The sequence below is a fragment of the Lutjanus erythropterus genome, chromosome 12, assembly GCF_056507025.1.
Source record: "Lutjanus erythropterus isolate fLutEry1 chromosome 12, fLutEry1.hap2, whole genome shotgun sequence".
Classification (NCBI taxonomy): Eukaryota; Metazoa; Chordata; class Actinopteri; order Lutjaniformes; family Lutjanidae; genus Lutjanus; species Lutjanus erythropterus.
The window spans coordinates 31667076-31686045 of record NC_139328.1 but is presented as its reverse complement, the minus strand read 5'-3'; the positions used below and the strand labels follow the sequence as shown (position 1 = coordinate 31686045).

Here is an 18970-nt window from a genome sequence, read left to right as displayed (position 1 = left end):
CTACAGATACTTGACTAGACAAAGACTGGTAAAAGTAGAAGTTCTCATTTAACGTCTTTACTCAAGTAAAAGTGAAAAATTACAGACTGAAATACACTCAAAGTATAAAAGTAAAAAATCATTTTCTGTATTATTCTCTCTATCTTGTTATGTATTGGTACGTAATTTTTCAAATTATTATGTCATTTTTGTCTTGTCACATCTTCTTATGTCTTTTTCATCTTGATACGTCATTTTTCATAGTGATATGTCGTTTACATCTTGTTAGGTCTTCTTATTTATGTCTTGTTACATCTTTTACATCTTTTAGTCTTTTTCATCTTATTCGTAATCGTTTTTCATCTCACTGCTTCAGTCGTGTGTGATATGCACGTCCTTTCTATGTGTTCAGTCTTAATGTTGGGGAGGTGTCGTGCAATAATGCAAAATAAAAATAATTAATAATTCCCTGCAACTGCATTTAAACTATAAATGCATTAAAATATAGGGAATGAAAGTAAAAGGTCTGAAAAATAAATACTCCAGTAAAGTACAGATACCTGGAAAACTTTATTGCGTAAACACAGTGTGCATTTGTTTTACTCTGAGATGCTGGTGGTCTACAGCGACCTCTGGTGGCAGTGAATGTTGCTTACTGCGCCTTTAATGAAGTTGTATTTTGTATTTTCTCTAAATGCTCTTTTCTTTGCTGCCATCCCAATGCAAAATTCAAAAACGTGTTTTTGCACAGGAACAGCTAACGGTGGCCCACAGAGCTGGAGATACATACAGTAGCGGTGGATTGTCTCATGTGATTATTTTGGAAGTCAACAAGTCACAGTCTAGCACTAAGCTGTTTATTTTTGGCTCTGCCTTTCCAGTTCTCCTCAAAGCCTTTACAAAGCCTGTGTGAGCTGGTTGCTCAGCTCAGCTGTCAAACACTGCTCATAAGCTCGTCCCCTCCATGCAAATACCTGTTCTACTATGTATCAGTGCAGAATGGTTTCTTGGCTTCTTCCTGCGCTCTCAGTGATCCTGTCCTGCTTTAGCAACCAGCCACCAATCTTCATTTGGCCACGTCGGAGCTCTTCTCTCCCTCCTGTGAAATCCCTCTGCCTGGCTACCACCTCTCTGCCTTCTCAAGCCCAGTTTCTGCCCTCTTGATATTACTCTCTGGCAAATTTCACTTTTCACATTTTACCGTACGTGTCCTGTACTCGTTCTCTCCAGCTCAGCGTGATATCCTGTTTTTTGTCTGTTACCTCCTAAACCCTTTTCCTTCCCTCACTAATCTCTGCTCTGTTCCTGTTTCTATGGAAGAGTATTAAGGCCAGACATAAGGAAAACAATGACAAACTTTTTTTAATTCTGAATTTTGAGGATAAACACCAAAATGTTGACAATGCAAATAATCTTCAGTTGAAAAGGTATTTCAGTTTTATTCTTGACATACTCAACATTTTGACATAATTTCTACTTTATCCTCAACATTTTCAACTATATTCTCAACATTCTGATATTTTGACTTTATCCTCATAGTTGCGACTTCTTTTCAACATTTTCACTTGGACTTTATTTTGGACATTTTGACTTCATTCTTAAATTTACACTCTCTCCTACTCCCCTTTTTTTCTTCTTATGTCTTGCCCTAATACTCTTCCATAGTTTTCTCACCACCTATCTTACTGAATCTTTCCTCTTTCTGCTTCCTTCTTTGCAGCCTGGTAGCAGATGTTTCAAGTTTGGAACCTCTGCTTTAAACCATGTGAAAAGCACTTTTTTTGAGCCATACTGAAATCTTTACACTTTGTTCTTCTCTTCTCTTTTGTTCTTTTGCTAAGTGTGATTGAATTTATCATAAATATAAGATTCCAACATTGAAAATTTTATTTTGTCAGCACTATATATTATATGTGGATTTTTTTTCCCCTGAGGCCCCGGTTCTTCAACATTGCATCACAAATCAAGCCTCAGAAATGGAGCATGTGAACTCAAGTAGAAACAAGGCAACAAAACCAACAATGTCGGCAAACTGAGCAATCAACAATGAAGCTTAGCAGTTTCACATTTAAAGAGTAAATTCATCAAGTAGATTTTTATAGTAGTACTCCCCTTTCCTCATCTCCTCCTTGTCAGAGGTAGCAGTCGTTTCCTGTCTTCCTCTTGCCTCCTCTCTATTCTTTTCATCTTGTAGTTCCACTTGGGGATCTGGAGCTGGTTGTGGCTTTTGCTCTGTTTAAATTTTTCTGGTACAAAGGTCGGAGCCGGGGCTTTGCAGAGCCTCACTTTGGGCACCACGAGGCCAGGCCGCACGCTGCTCCTCCTCAGCATGTTCAGAGGCAGGAGACTCGCTCGTCTCATGGCCACCGTGGACGCGGCGGCCACGTCGCTCAGCAGCTGAGGCTGGAGGCTGGCTCTCCGATCCCTTGCCTTGGGGATTAGGAGCACCCGCGAGTTCTGGAAAAATCTCTTGTAGTTGTTCAGCCTGTCCGGGCCGAGACGTTTGAGCTCGGCCACCCGTTGCCTCCTCAGGATCTCCTGCACAGCGTGACGACGCTTCCCGATGCATGGCGGGCTGCCTGGGGACAACGTGCGGCAAGCTGTGGCAATAAATGGACTGCAGATGCTGGTAGTGACCCGGACCAGGTGGTCAAGAACACCGTCGTCCACAGGGTTCACCTTGTTGTTGATGTAAAACCTATAAGGGCAGCAGGAGAGGAGGTTGATCAAACGCCTCCAGCAGGACTTTGGCTCTTGGGCCTGGACCACCAGCTCCTGCACAACAAGATCAAATGGATTCAACTTAAAAAAGAAGACATTTTGACTTCTATATTGAAATTCAATAGTAGGAATGTGGATGGAGTTGAAAAGATGATTATTTTTTCACCTCCAGCATGGGCCACTCCATGGAGAAGGAGTCACAGAACTGCTCAGCGCAGGGCTTTGCCATCAGCCGATACATCAGGTTGGCCGTCTCATATCGACCAGTGAAAAGAGCCCACTCCCTGGGTGTCATACTGCGGCCGTGGTCCTTTGCCTGAATATCACCTCCTGGAAACATAAGGAGTTCTGGAGGTGGTCGGTGTGACTAAACCTGAACTGTAATCTGCTCTACATTCATTCACTCAGCAAAAAGGACTTCTGCCCTGATACACGTTAGACATGTAGCTCTCTGCTGCTCATAAGAAAACTAAAGGTTTTCAGACAAGATCTAAGTTTCTAGAACAGATGTCCCTTGACCTCAGTTTTTATAAATGTGTGTGTTTTACCAGCCAGCATGAGAGCTCTGACACAGTCCACCCGGCCCTGCATGGCAGCCTTCATCAAAGCTGTGAAACCGTGACAGTTCCTCATCTCGATGTCCAGCCCAGGGAAGTAGTTGAGCAGGTAGTTAGAGATGATCATGTGACCTGCAGAGATCAGAGAGAAACACAAACGTGTTTTTGCAGGCCAGGGTTTATCCAGTTTAGCACTATCGCCCATATTCTCTTTGCTTTTATACGTCAACAACAACTCTCTTTTTTAAGAGTACAAAAAAGTTGGTGTTTATATGTAACTTTGTGGTACAGTTAAATTCTCTCCTGTACACAGAAGACAATGAGGCCTGGCAGCTTTCAGGAGTGAATTTTAACCATGTGTGGCCGTAGGGATGGCATTGTTGGTCAGCCAGTCTGTTCACCATTTTAGTGAAGACTGAAATATCCCAATCTCAACTATGGATGTCCGTGATGTTCATGGCAACTTTTTCTTTTCAGTCCACTCAGGGTGCTTTGTAGCCTAATATAATGCAAAGTAAACATGGACAGACAATGACCCATTTGGGTTGAATGCAGCTTTGATTTGATTTTGTATGGAAATAAATGAATATGTACATTATTTTTGCCTCTTGCCATTCTTTATGCATAAGTTATAAACTGTTAATCCATGCAAGTAAATGACCAATTCAAAAAGTTATAAATTTAGGAGAATAAATGTTGTAATTTGCAACAGTACAAATTAGTCATTTGAGAGCATGAATTATTGCACAAATAAATTTGACTTGAAATTGGACACATGTAAATATGCATGTAAAAAATGTCTTTAATTTATATAGTAATTTCGTGTTTCTTTTGGGAAAAAGGGATTTAAATTATGTTGAATATATCCTTGGACTGCCTCACATCTATGCATAGCAACACGTCTACAGTTTAGTCCAAAAGTTGAAACCTTATTTCAAGCTTATGTCTTGTCAGCTGCTCGCTGTCATTGATGCTGATGGGATTTGAAGAAAAAATGGAGATTTTTACCCTTCAGTGCAGCTCCTTTAACATTCACAACCTGAGTTGAGGTGATAAGCTGGAAACAGAAGTATGCTTGAATGGGACGGTGACAAAGATGATTAATAAAGTTCACCTCTGAAGACCTGGGCTCACTCCCAGCATGTCTCAACACTTTTCACCTTTAGTGAAGGTTTTAGGGGAAAGTTTTTCTTCTGCTGCAGTATTGTGGACTCACAGTCCTGCACACCTGTTCCCCCGAGGTGCTGCAGAATACTTTGTCATGAAAGGGGATCGATACTTCTTTTAATGAAGCAGAAAATGAAGAGCAGTCTGCAGCTATTCATCACAGGCCACACAGAGCCATTCATCATCGTTAGCAGATGAGAGGCCGGGGCGCCATGTCTGATACATGTGGCTGCATCGCTATGAAATTACTTACCATGGTTCTTTGTAATGCCAGCAAATAACAGTGATTCTTGCAAATGGGAGCACCAGACCTCATAATATGCTGCTCTGTGCTTTAATTTGGATCAATTTTGAAGCTCAATTCTCTGCAGCAAAATTTCTACCACTGTAAATTATGTATCAAAAGCAGCTTGGGGAGGGAAATATTAAAGTATGCAGGGTAACACGTCTGACTGGGACACAGATTTAATATTAGATGGATTATGGGGAATATTACATAAGGTAAAAATGTCTTTATGAATACACAAATTGTGACACAATAGGTGTTTAGTCTGAGATCTGAAGGGGGAAAACTAACAGTGAAACAGTTTGCTGTACATGGAAGAGGAAGACTGGGAGCTCAAATTCAATAAGGAATCTCCCAGTATGATTGTGTCTCACTCAGAGTGATGATTGTGTTAGTTTCGGTGTTGGTACTAAGACCTAGAAATTTCAATCAGCCAGTGCTTAAACAGTAAACAAATCTTTGACATTATGTGTGAGGCTGGTCTTAGTTTAAGCTTGTGTCAAACGGGTATTTTGATTCGACTAATCAGAAAAGATGGTATCGCCATTTAAAACAAGATTACACTTTTGCTTAGCAGCAGCAACAAGTGGCAACTGGATCATGACTTGTTTAATTTCTGTTCAATTACAGGACGAGATCCCTTTGATTTACAGGGTAATTCTGGTAATTCTGGCCACAAAATAAGTTCCAACAGCTGCAGCATAATCCTTCGGATGCGACCTTCAAAGTACGTCCACTGACAGAGGGTTTTTATTTTTGCCACTGACAGGCTCAGATGGTTTTTAAGTGTTTGACATAATAATAGAAAGGATTCCTGCTGCAATTCTCATCAGCCCTTTCCAACAGGAAACTGAAGCCATTATATCACTCTCTTCTCTTCTTTTTAAAGGGTTAAAACACCAAAATTCTTTTCACACTGGAACAAAATGTTTTTTCATGTAAGAAAACTTTGAGGGCCAGCTGCAGCTAAACTGTACGTGATGTCAAAAATCTAAAAAAGATAACTTTTTCCAGCTTGGCCCAAAGAAAATTCAAAATTTGTTGGTGGAGTAGTGAAAAAAAAAATTTTTTTAAGTTATGTTTTTGGGCTTTTTTGTCTTTATCAAATGGGACAGCTGAAGAGCAGACAGGAAAGGGGGTGAAGAGAGAGGGGATGACACACAGCAAAGGGCCGCAGACGGGAGTCAAACCAGCGGCCGCTGCAGAGGACTGACAGCCTCCATACATGGGTCAGACACTCTACCACCTGAGAAAAAATGGCCGCCCTGAAAAAAAACACAGCGTTTTGTTGTAATCACATCATCATCTAGTCAAATTGTGCTAAATTCAACACTGCACTTCCTCAGGTCCTCAGCAATACACCTGCCAAGTGTGAAGTCAATCAGATGAGCAGTTGGACATACATTCATACATACAGACATACACACAGGCAAACAGACAGACTCCCTCCATGTTAGCTAGTTTGTTAGTTTTACTAATATATATTATACATTATATATAATAATAATTGTGGTGTTAATAATATTTCACAGGATACATGAAAATGTACCAGATTTCATGGCAATCCATGAAATAGTTGATTAAATACTACTGTCAGGACCAAAGTGATGGATTGATGGACATTGTTGTGGCAGAGACACTTCACCACATGGCATGTGGTTATACGTGTGGTTCGGACATCTCCTAATTTGAGGGTTATAGGTTCAAAACAGTGCTAGGTATTTATTATCTAGAAACAAGAATAACACCAATCTTATTTTAAGATTGTCTTGTGGTTGAATTAAAGGTATATTCTACACTGTCATAAAAAAAAAAAAAAAAAGTAAAAGACTCATATTACCTAATCCCTTTCTGTCATCATGTATGACCCACTAGCAGTGTGTGGTGATGGCTGTATTTATAGAGACCCTGCAGCCCTCTGCCTGTACTTTCTTATTTTTCCTCACTGTTTTGCTGTGCTTTGGACATTTCACCAACCCAAAATGTTGGTATTTCCAAATGGCTCTGACAAATCCTACTGACTCTACTTTTAACCACACTAAATAAGAAGAGACTTTTTAAGCTATGCTTGCTTCAAGCAAAAGACTCCTCATCTACATTGTTTGTTTTCACTCAGATATGATAAGGCAGTGTTTGTATATGTGCTGGATTTGAGGAGTTAAAACACATGTGCCATGGCTCAATATAACAAACTGATATTTGTGTTGCTAAATAGTAGTAATGACAGTTAATAACAGCCATTAATTTAGTAGGCTCACTTCATGAAGAGGGAATTAGAGACTCTGACAAAATAGGCATTAGAGGACACCAACGAACTCTTTGAATTTTGAAGTCCAGCACCCAGAGGAAAGCCTCAAAAGCTTTAGGCTATGAAGTGTTTCTGACTGAAAAGGTTAGTATGTTAGAAGCAGGTTCAGCAGTTTTGAAGCCATGGGTTCGATTCTCAGGGGACCTTATTCCTTTTTGAAAACTGATGTCCAAAGGACTAGAGTAAAGAGTAAAAAGCTAAAAGAGCAAATCATTGTCTCACTTTGAAAGCTCAGTAAAAGGACTAAAGTTTTCAAGTTCACAAGTTCGATCCTCAGGCAAAAATGGTTTTTAGACCCAGACCCAGAGGAAAGAGTCAAGAGTGCTAAGAGATAGAGTTCAATATCATATGTTTTTTTTTCTTTTAGTTTTGGCTATTAAAAGTCTGCTCAGGAGTTTTTGGATGAGGGTTAAAATCAAATCTTGGTCTTGTCTGGGTCTCAGCACACTCTGGTCTTGGTCATGACTTAGTTTCAGTTTAGGTGGTCTTGACTACACTATTGTGATCCTGTTAATGCCTAGACACTGTAGCCTAGAGCAAACTCATAACATGATCAATCATGTAATTTGGTTGAAAGCTAAATTTCTTATCTATCTCTGTGCACTACATGTAAGTCAATAAGGCTTTGTTCAGACTGCAGGCAAATAAGATTTGTTTCTCAAATCAGATCTTTAAGACAGACTGTCTGCACTGTTATTTACATGTGATCAGATCTGATTTGCGTGTCCAGACATCACCAACATATGTGCGTGGCTTGCTGTGGTAACGATGCAGGCATCACGTAACTACATATGCTGGCAACTTAACTCTCTATTGTGGAAGCATGAGAAATGGACATCCATCATCTCGCCCTCCAAACAACAGCGCTGTCAAGTTGTGGTGCAGTCTGCTCTTTTTCTGAGTTTGTCTGGAGCAACGGAGGCTCTGATGTACTTTCTATCACTCTGGATTTGATGTTGTTGTTGTGTGTTGCCTTGCAAGTGAATCAAAAGACACTTTGCAAATTCTGGACCCGTACCACATTAGGAGGTGGTTTGAAATGCAATTCCAATTGGATTTTTACAGATAAGTCTCAAATCAGATTTCAGAGAAAACACATTTCATGTGGTTATCCAGACTTTCTAAAATCAGTCTGGATACAGTCTGGGTGTGGATTTGAAATGGCAGTCTGAACATGGTCTAGAAGATGAATTCCCAAAGTGCCAAAGTTTAACAAAACAAACAGGACAGTTATAGAGATTTCTATCAACTACAGTCTGTACACAAACACATATTGAGGACAAGAGGTCTAATAAGTCAGAACACCTGTGTTGGTGGATCCTGTGTAGACACAGTATAGGGATACAATATAGGGGTTCAATTCAAAAGTTAGGTGTGTGTTTACCTGCTTGTGCTGCAGTAATAAGAGCAGTGTTGCCCTCGTTGTCCTGCCAGTTAACATCAAGATATGGGCACTGAGAGAGGGCGATAACCACATCCACGTAGCCATGGTAGCACGCCACAATGAGGCCAGTCTGAAAGGCAAAAAAAAAAAAGAGTGCTTGAGTTTCCTCTTCCCTCTTTGTCTGTGATTGATTTTTGGCTCTTAGAAACACCAAAATGGTTTCTCAGAATTATGGTGAAGCTTTTTTACGGTTTCAAAGCCATATTCCCAAAATCAATTTTAGTGATTCTCATAAAAAGAAATAATGCATAACAGTCATGCTGCCTACAGGCAATGTAAAAGGCTGTTTTTCACAGATGGATAGTGAATCTGTATTATAGACTGTTAATTCAGACTAAACATGGGTTTCCAACTGGAGTGGTCACTTGCCAAAGACCTAATTGTACAAATTGCTACTGGCTGGTTTACTCTTATTTAAAAGAGTAATAGCTGTTAAATTTAGGGGGATTAGGGGTAAATTATTTTTTCTTTCATAATTTTCCACAAATACATATTAACAAAGAGGACAGGGGTTGTGTCTCTAAGATTTTGAGACAGTTAATAAGCCTTATAAAACACCTGATATTCCACCAATCAGATAGGGTCATTATTTCAAAACCTTTCATCTAGAATTTTACGTCTTTTGTAATCCTCTTTTATTGCTGTCTCAGATGAAACTGATCTCATGGGTTTTGTTCTGTTCTGTTTTTTCTTCAGATAGATTTGGAATGGATATTGTTTTGGCATTATCTATGTACTTTAATATGCATAAAAGAATAATAAAATATGTGCCATGTACCCTACATGTCTCTAAATCCACCTTAAATTCATGCTGAATCCAGTGGGATCCAGATTATCCTGATTTTTAGAATCAAAACCATTCTTTTGAGATATCCTAAAACACCATTTGATCAGGATTCTGGGTGGAAGTGGATTATCAAATCTGTGTCCTAATCTTTACAGCCACACAAAACACACACTACTAAAATGCTTGTAACACACTTTTGTGTTGAATGTAATCTGCAAATTATACAAAAATAGTGAGCACGATGTCACATAATGTTACTGATTTAACCATTTAACATTTCTGAGGTCAGGTGAAGAGACATCAAGACAGCTAGTTAACGATTGATTGCAAGATTGATTGCATTTTAGATCCAGACTTAAATGTGTCCAAAATGTGCGTTGATATCTCAGAAATATCTACACCTACTTATCATATCAAATGGTAACATTAGGTAGCAGGATGTTAATGTTATCTATGGTAGCTAATGGGTTATTAAATCTGTTTGTTTTTGTTGGGAAAAAATGAAAGAACAGGAGGAGAAGCTGAAGAAGAAAAGGGGTTTTCTGAGCCGTATGCAGGAGGGTGGAGAGGTATTATGTACACCTCTCCACAATTTATGACAGACAGTGTATGTAAGGAGTTTCCCCTCTGTTCCTGTACTCCTGACATGCTGAAGTGAGCAAAGCAACCAAGATCTTAATGTTAAAATCAAAATATTTAGAAATAACTATATTAAGTTAATCAAAGGACTGCAGAAAGGTTTCTGTGGTCTGTTTTGTATCTGTAATCAAATCCTAACTTGGTCAAAGAGGTCTGACTCCCAGTAAAAAAGCTTTTCAGTGTGCAGTTGTGCTTCAAAAAGGTTTATGATCCACAGTTTTATTCCATCCCACCAGTTGTTGTTGTAGTTCCCACAGTAGTGCCAGTTTCCCCAAATTAGGTATGACAGTTAATAAATTATGCCTCTCCACTACCCAAGTGTATAGTAATAAAACACCTCAAAAGAGCTGGTTGACCAATTAAATCTTCATGGGATACGACAAGAACTTAATTTAAACGCAGCTCAAGATGGTGATTGGGATTGTGAGACAATGGCGAAGACATAAATTCAAGGAAATTAGTTCCAAGCTTTGTCTTAAAGGTGACAAGTAAGAGACAATGCTTATTTCTCAGTTAAATAACTGAGGCCAAAATGACTTAACACTAGCTACATATGTGAGTTGCACTGAATGTATGAATCGGGTGAACTTTGAAGCAACACAGACAGTATTGTGATCATGTCATTTGAATGTGACTGTCCTAAACAAAGAGGACATCAAACAACTGGTGAGGGTGCAGGAAGAGCAATTTTCTTACTGTCAGGAAAGTGGAAGAGGGTGAAATTTATGATTACCACATTGTGCATTCATACAGAAAGTTATGTTCGTGCAACACAGTCAGGAGGCCAGTCTGGTTCTAATGTAAGAAATATTAAAGATGACATCCAGTTTACAAATCCTATGTTTTAAAGTTTCCATGAAATGCCTAGCCAAGAGCTTATTGCTTCCTGTTAAACAGACAGCTGTGGATGGACTTAATTGGCATTTAGCCAATAGCGCTCTGCATTACATCCCTCCATTATGCAACTAAAGCTGTCCATGGATGTAGGAAGGAGAGCAGTCCTATTAACTGACTCTGGCTGGAGTGAAAGCTCCCTGTGAACAGGGCCAGACCAGGACTAAAGCAGGTTCCAAAAACCAACACAGACCAGTTTTCTTGCTGGGTTTGGCTGCCAGTACCCCAGGGCTAAGTCACAGCTAACCAAGCTAACAGCAGTTCGCAGCTAGCTAACATACTTTAGCAACAAGTAAAGCTCTCTTTCAATCAGGAAACAATCATCATAAACTACCTCCATATTGTATTCTCTGTTGCTCATGGAGGCCCAGTTCTGTTTTTCTCATTGTAGCACCAGATACTGCTGTATGGGTGACCTATAGCACTGTACATATGTGATAAAAACACTTAAACATCAATTTTGACTTCATGGGAATTTTACGTATTTTGCTGGGTCACACTACAAACAATGAGTGGACTGAATTAGCTCATTTGCATGGCGGCATATGCTATGTCACGACATTGGGTGTCCTGAATGACATTACTGTCACAGTGGTCCAGGACAATCCTTCTCTGTCTGTTCCAGCTCTCTAAGTATAAAGTATATCTTACCTAGTGCTCAGGTCAATGTCTTAGCGAGCCGTTTAAAGCTGAGCCCTGATGGCAAGCTGCTTCTGGACACTGTCACAGTGCACTTTACACCCCCCATCTGCCACTGGAGGCTTAACCAACTGATCTGAACCCTCCTTCAGGGTTTGACCTTCAGTGCCTCGCTGGCGTTCAGGAGTTGCACCAGGCTGAACTGGCATGACCGCAAAACCTGATGTGACTGCTGGTGAGAAAAACAGCCAAGTTCACCTCAGGGTCAACATGCTTTTTCCCCCATCATTAGACTTTTGTGTTACAACACCACCAACACATGTTAGTCACTGGACTTGATCAATTATTGTATTATACTGTATCATTAAGACTGACATCTTTTCAAAAATTCTACATTTCAGACTACATTTCAGACATTTCATTTCAGACTAGATTGTTTACTGACTTCTAATTGATACTTGTAAGCTGTGTACAACACTAAACAGCTTAGAGTGGCTAAAATTGTACTGAATAAATAAAACAAAATTCTACAAAATTGCTTTAAGCTCTCTACTGTGAATTTAAGGTTTTTTGTGATTATTTGCAGTAGGCACCATGACCCTTACAGCAGTGTTTTGAACCATAATTTAAACTTAAGTGTCATAACCCCATTATTTTAATGGGAAGTGGATGAATTACACTAACTGCACTGATTCTGCACATACACATCAGTTACACAGCTGTACATGAACTCCATGGAAAATGGGACACTCTTGCAACTGATGTTAACATATAACACACATACAAACATAAGCATTACTGATTGTATATAACATATAACCATGAATACACACTTTTTAACAAAGTACTGGGTGAAATTACAGCTGACTATTTTGGATACCATGCTGTAGCAGTTTCCATTTTTGAATATATTTCTACCATGAAAGACAAAATCCTGCACAGTGGTAGGTTCACTTGGCATTCATCATGTAAACCTTTACCTAATAAAAGCCTTGAGGACTGAAATTTTGACGTAAGTCCAGGGGATCGACAGTATATATTTTCTTTAGCCTATATTTTTTATCTGAGTCACCTGCCAATACGATTTTAAGGTGCGCAAGAACTTTGTATTAAATGTATTTTTCCTACATTTGAACCATTGACGCAGCATTGTTTTTCATTACTTTCCACGCACTATAAAAATCAAGTGGCTGACTCCAAACTTTTTTCAGATGTGAAATCATATATCTGCATAAACTTTTGTCAAAGTTATGTTTTTGTTTCAAAATAGCAAATAACAAATCTAGATAATCTAGATCACCTTGCAACGATATTATAAACTGAATGGAAACCACTGGCTGCATTTAATGAGCAAAATACATCTAAAACCCCCAAAGTCTACAGAATTACATACAATTACTTTTCATTTTCAACAGGAAAGCTGAGCAAAATGTAGACTTTCCTGGTTTCAAGTTGGCAGTGAAACCAGGAGCTCATTTATAAAAAGATGTTCTCAGATTTACATATTTCTGATGTGCTTACCTTTGATCCTGAACACTTCCTTACGCAGATTCAAGAAGCCTATTTGTAACTTACGTGCCTATAATGTACAAATCCCTAATTAACTTAAAATTGATGCCACCTTCCTTGCAGTCATAAATTTCCCTTGATGTAATATTAGCACAAATGAGAACTTTGTCAGGAATAGTCACGGTCCAAAACAATAAGGCAAACTTTGTGGAAGATAAGGTAATAGTGATGTCAGATAAGATTGAAGTCAGGCAACACATATTATTCTTTGGACTAAATAGTGGGTTGTCATTGGTAAATGGTCAAAAGTCAACCAAAGCGTACATGATTTGTAGAGCTAAAACTTACAGAAAAACTCATGGAACATCATGTAATTTCACCAATTAGAACCTTTGTGAACAAACAAGTTTCTGATGGAAAAACTCTGGAGTTATTTTTGTTTCTATCAGGAAAGTTGGATACCAAATATAGACTTTCCTGGTCTCAAATTGGCAGTGAAAACAAACCTAGAAATGCCTGAAAATCAAATATTTCATTCAAGTGGAAACAACTTTCCACCCCCCTAGTACTTCCAATGGGTATTATTGTTGTGCTACTTTGGCAAAGACAATAGGTGCTGTGACTAAATCTGTTCCCCTGTGTTTCCTTTACCTTACTCTGCTAGACCTAACTTTAACATACCCTTAAACCACAGAGGGCACAGCTACCGGAAACACTACCTGAGGAAGACACTTTGATAAAACACCATACAGCTCCATCAAGAAATAATCAACACCACTTTGGAAACAAGAGAGATTAAAGAGAGAACTGGTATAAACATGGGTCATGTCATTATTCTACAGTCATTACAACCTAAAAATACTTTGACCCCAACGATACCTACTCTTCTGTTCCTGTCTGTCTCTTTCACTTCCTCCTCGGTCACCCCTTGTCGGATCATAATCTTGACGATGATGGCGTTGTTGTTGCTGCAGGCTTTAAAGAAGGAAATGGGCTCTGGGCTGTCAGGGCTCGGCGAGCGGTACAGGAGGGACACATGTGAACTATCTGGGGGATAGAAGGAATCATCAGAGGCAATGCTCCGTGTGTCCGAGCGGTCCGGCAGGGCCTCAAAGTCCAACTCCTCGAACTCCTGGTAGATATCATCCTCATCCTCCCAGTAGTTTCGAGTGTAATCAACTTCCCCTTCCTCCTCATCGTCCTCTTCGGACACCACACACTCATCCCCATTTTCATCAACACTGATGATGGACATGGTAGGTGTATCCATCGTAACTGTATTGGTCCTAAACTCTGTCTCACCCACTCCCACATGTCTGGCAACTCCATTTTCTCGAACCTTTGAACCATCACCTTGTTCCTCTGTTATTAACACCATTTAAACCTTCCCCTGCCCCCACACACTTTTTAAAATTCTTGTGGGATGCCAGCACAACTCGAGAAGGACCTTGAATGTAAGTCCACTACCTTGCTGCAAGACTTTCCTCTCATCCTATCCAACAGAAGATTGAGCTCTGTCAGGCTATCGACATCTGTCCATTTCCTTCTCTGTCAGGTTTCCCAAGAGATAAGGGTCACCAAAGGTCACAGGGGAGGCATGAGATCATTGCACATGCTGCCAAGTCTCCGTCATCCTCTGTTGAATAAATCTCCTCAGGAGGATAGGATTCCTGGGAACTCCACAAGACAATGTCAGCAAGAAAGGTTTGATCATAGCATGATCTGAGGTAGTCACTCTGGACTGGTGCAGCAACCAAAGAGAGTTAATAAAAATGAAGCGCTACAAGTTGCATTTCCCAATAAATGCAATTTGACAAGTTCAAGAGTATCCATGAGTACAAATTGTGGACTACCAACTGCCCATTTCCATGTGAGTCTTCGCAAAGGGACCAAAAGCCTCATCCATCACAATGTTGCATGGCGTAGGAACCCAGATGATCAGCTTGAATTCCTGAAGTTTTGATGAGAAATTAAAGCCAAAGTTGGCTCTGGAAAGTAGAAGAACAGGCAGTTGTCTTGGTTGGAAACAGTAGCAGTCACCACTAACAGCGCTGAGCAACTAATCCCGTGTTTCCCTGTGGAGAAACACTGGGCTTCCTTTCATGATGGCCAGCAATGGGATGAGACATTCTCTTGAACTGACGCATGATAATCCCTTTAGTCGCTCTCTCTCTAGCAGTTCTGTCGCATTCCCCTCCCCAGTGATAGGAGAGTTTCAGTGTTTTCTGTTGTATGCGTGTCTAGAGTACAATACAGTGTAAAACTGAATGGTACAAGCACAGAGGGAATGTCTTAACTTTTGAAAATCTTCTCTTTTAATATCTGAAAATGTTTTACACAGGGATGACAGAAGAAAATAAGCAAGTAAAGCAATATCTTTTTCACAAGACATTAAAAGCACTAAATGAGGTATGTAAAATAAGACAAACAGATGTAGAGACAGAACTAAAGATCCATGCCAATGCTTACACCAACATTTATTTACTACCCTTGTTCTTACAGAGTTATCCTCATTGGAGATTTAAAGTCATTAGTGAAACTGGTCAAACCAACCCCACCCAACTCTGGTCTCATCCTCTGCTGCACTTAACACTGCCAGCTTAAATTGGATTTCTCAACCATGTGACATTTATGTACAGGGTACAGGGGAAGAACTGGGATCACCCTAAACCAAGATTTCAGGCCCTAATGTCACCTTCATTATTGTTAAAGGTATACGTTTTGTTAATTGCAATACTATTCCTTCAAATCACTAACAGGACTTGTAATACTTGGATCCTTTTTGATTGCTAAATAACTTTTGGAATTAGTTAAGGCAATACAGTCAAGATGTGTGTGATTAGTCAACCAAATAATTAGACGCTGCTACCCTCATCAGCCTACAACAGGAGTGAAACTAATTATTAATATTTTATTAGTGTATAATGCTAGTTAACTCTTGCCTCTAAGATGTTACACAGTTGCCCACCCCAGCTCCATTTTTTGTTTCTACTAATTCTCCCACTATCTGTCTTTTTATTAGTTTCTAAATGCCCTACTGTGTTCACAAGCGAGTTTATAACTTTGTCTGATTTTTGTTGTTTGTCAAGTACCGTTCAGTGGAAGAGCTTCCTTGCTGAAACTAGCTGATTATGTGGCTGAAAATGACAGTATGACTACAGTGAAAGCGTAAGTGGGACCAAGTCATTGTTTTTCAAATTACTAACTACAGAGTTACTTAGCTGTTAAGCTAACATTAGCTAAGCATTGGCTCACTAACCATGTTATTAGCCTCTACTTATCATTCTGTGTGGAACAAGATGAAAGTTGTTGCATCTCTGTCTGTAATTTTCAGCTGGCATGTGTGTTTTTTGTTTTTTTGTTGACCACCTCTTAAGGTTTTTTTTTTTTTGTAAGTTTGGTGTAATTTTTTCCAGCTGGTGCTCAGTATCGTAATTTCAGTTCTTCATGGCTTTCTCCTGCAACTTGATTGGTTTGAGGTGAATATGATGCATTAAGTGTTGATGATATTGTTTTTGTTGGTTGATTGAGAAAATTAGAGTAAATGAAATGAAATGATTCATGGAAATGATATACTTAAATTTTTGGTCTTGGTGGACTGGTTTCAAGTATTTTCTGAAACCACCTAATGAAGCACTGACCTGCTTGTAGAACCAACTCTGCTACACAAAGCCTATAGAAACACCTATAAAAACTTCAGCATAGAAATACAATCAAAAACAAAAAGGACAGCTATTGTCATTTTCTGACAATGGAGTTCTCAAAGTCTGTTAAATAACTGAGCTGACTTCAAAGCTGACTTCAAAACAGCTGACTTCAAAACAGCTGACTTCAAAGCTGTGCTTAGTCTTAAAATAATGAGTGACGACAACCTTCCTAGAAATGTAGTGGAGTCAAAAGTACAATATTTGTCTTTGAAATGTAGTGGAGAGAAAGTCAGAAGTTTCAAAAAAAAAACCTCAAATACTTGAGTTAAGTACAGATACTCACGTAAATGTACTTTGTTACTGTCCATCACCGGAGAAGACACCCTAAAAAAACGCCCTAAATTTGCTATAAACAGCAGGCAGACAAAGTTAGAGACTAGCTAGCAAACATAATCAAGCATTTAACAACTAAAGAGCCAGATATTTCCGTCATGAGTTAACATAAAGACAGAGCACAAAGGAGAGCAAATATTCAACTTGTGTGATATCAGACTGTAAGGCAACTGTTTGCTAAAAAGTTAGTTATGTCAGTGTGAAAGGTTATAATGTGTGTGTTATGTGTTCACAGCATGTGACCAAAAACTCTACTGTGGCAGGATTAAAGAGACAAAGTATCCTTGGTAGGCTGGATGTTTGTTTGAAATTGTCATGTTGGATTTTGAGTCTGAATTTCTGAAAATACATTTTAGTATACCTGTTTTTTTATGTTTTTAAACCAGGTGTGAATTTTTAGATTAGAATTTGACAAATTGGATTGAAGCAAAGTCAATAGTAAACCCTAAAAATATACTTAAGTTAAAAAAAAAAAGTATAGTTAAAGCTTTAAAATGTTTTGCCTTATCACCACTGGAAATTTCAAAGCTACATTCAGTGGTGTTAAAAATCCAACATCAAGTTCATTTACCATGGCAGTTTATCCAGTGACCAGGATTCCATGTAAATCAGTTCAGTTCACATGGTCATGAACCGAGCAGCTGACCTGAGCATCTGTTTCAGACAGTTTGGGATTAATTCCACGTGTTTTGTGCCAACTGCCCTGGGCAGGTAAGGTTTGCCACACGAGGACACAATTCACGCTGAGCCAACATGTTTTCAGGCACAGAAACACTAATCTGTAGCAGTTAAATCCTGCTTTTCCTGAAACACATCACACCATAAAAAGAATTATTTGCAAGTTCTCTTTAAATGAGGTCTGAAATTTCTTGTACACAGTAGTACTCTGTGCCAGAGAAAATACAGCGTAGATTTTACACTTGTTTTTTGCCTAAAGCCTGGTCTTACAATAGAGAAGAAGAAGAAATGAAACTCTTTATGACACAGCACTAATCTTTTTAGAGCTCCTTAAGGAGGGACAAATCACAGGCTCTTAGTCCATGATGTGATCGCCATGAAAAGGTTGATCCCATTGTGCTTGTGAAAAGTGAAGCACAGGTTGGAAAAATCTGATTTAGCTTGACAGTAGAAATGTTGTTTCAGCTGCATACGCTCCTAATCTCTACTTGGCTTCCAAAACTGTTAAGACTGCATTAGCAGAAAGGTAATTGGATTCAGCAGAAATAACCCCACATCCTGTTTCCTAGAGCTGCAATTTCCAGCAGCACCAGACATGATCCCAAATCAGGACTGTTAGAACGCTGATGGTGAAGTAGGATGAAAGATGAATACTGATATTCACTGACTGCAGCCTCACTAATAGCCTGTTTTCTGTGACACTGTAGTCACAGACTACATGGGACTAATATGTGAGGGATAATGTACAGTGAGCAGGTCATTATTGTGTAATAAACCCATTCATTGAATTAAAAATTATTTTATTGTTCATCCAGTGTCTGTGATCAGAATTGCATCCATAGCAACAACAACAGTCTGTAAGGTCTTCTTCAAAAATAAGACCTTGCAATGCCATTGACCAATCAGAATCCAGTATTTAAGAAAGTCCTGTAATCAGGGGTGGTTCTGCGAGTCAAGAGTCTACAGTAATAACGAAATAAGCACTTCTTCCAATGGTATGGCATTGACAGCATGTTACTGAAACAAACACTGTTGCTGTACCACTGAGGATATTTTATGTTGGGTTTTGGTGAGCTATTACTTTATATACTAAGCCAAAAACAAATGTATCTCCTTTGTTCTGGGTCAAATGTGTCCCTCTGACAAAACAACCGGTCCCAGGCAGGAACGTTGGTCTAGAACCGCCACTGTGTATAATAAAGTCCAATAAATATATATGTAAGTGATCAGCTTCCCATGAGATCTACAAATAATGAATGTGGAAAGCAACAGGAGAGAAAGCGAGTGTCTACACTGAATCTGTGTACCAGAGTCGAAAGATA

The 18970-nt window shown here is 39.2% G+C and overlaps 1 protein-coding gene across 1 annotated transcript; it reads right to left on the bottom strand.

The window, feature by feature from the left end:
* Positions 1–1435: 1435 nt before the first annotated feature.
* Positions 1436–15002, bottom strand: ankrd33bb (ankyrin repeat domain 33Bb). The gene is made up of 5 exons (XM_084732428.1): positions 13814–15002; positions 8403–8532; positions 3249–3389; positions 2867–3030; positions 1436–2754 (listed from the first exon to the last, which is right to left on the bottom strand). The coding sequence occupies exons 1-5, from the start codon at positions 14306–14308 to the stop codon at positions 2098–2100; spliced, it is 1587 nt and encodes a 528-aa protein (XP_084588554.1). The 5' UTR covers positions 14309–15002; the 3' UTR covers positions 1436–2097.
* Between the last annotated feature and the right edge of the window lie 3968 nt (positions 15003–18970).

Coding starts and splice junctions, on each gene's coding strand:
- ankrd33bb (XM_084732428.1), bottom strand. CDS start 14,308: ATGGTGTTAATAACAGAGGAACAAGGTGATGGTTCAAAGGTTCGAGAA. Junction 3,390..8,402: donor TATTACTGCAGCACAAGCAG/GTAAACACACAC, acceptor TGATCTCTGCAG/GTCACATGATCATCTCTAAC. Junction 2,755..2,866: donor TGGAGTGGCCCATGCTGGAG/GTGAAAAAATAA, acceptor CTTGTTGTGCAG/GAGCTGGTGGTCCAGGCCCA.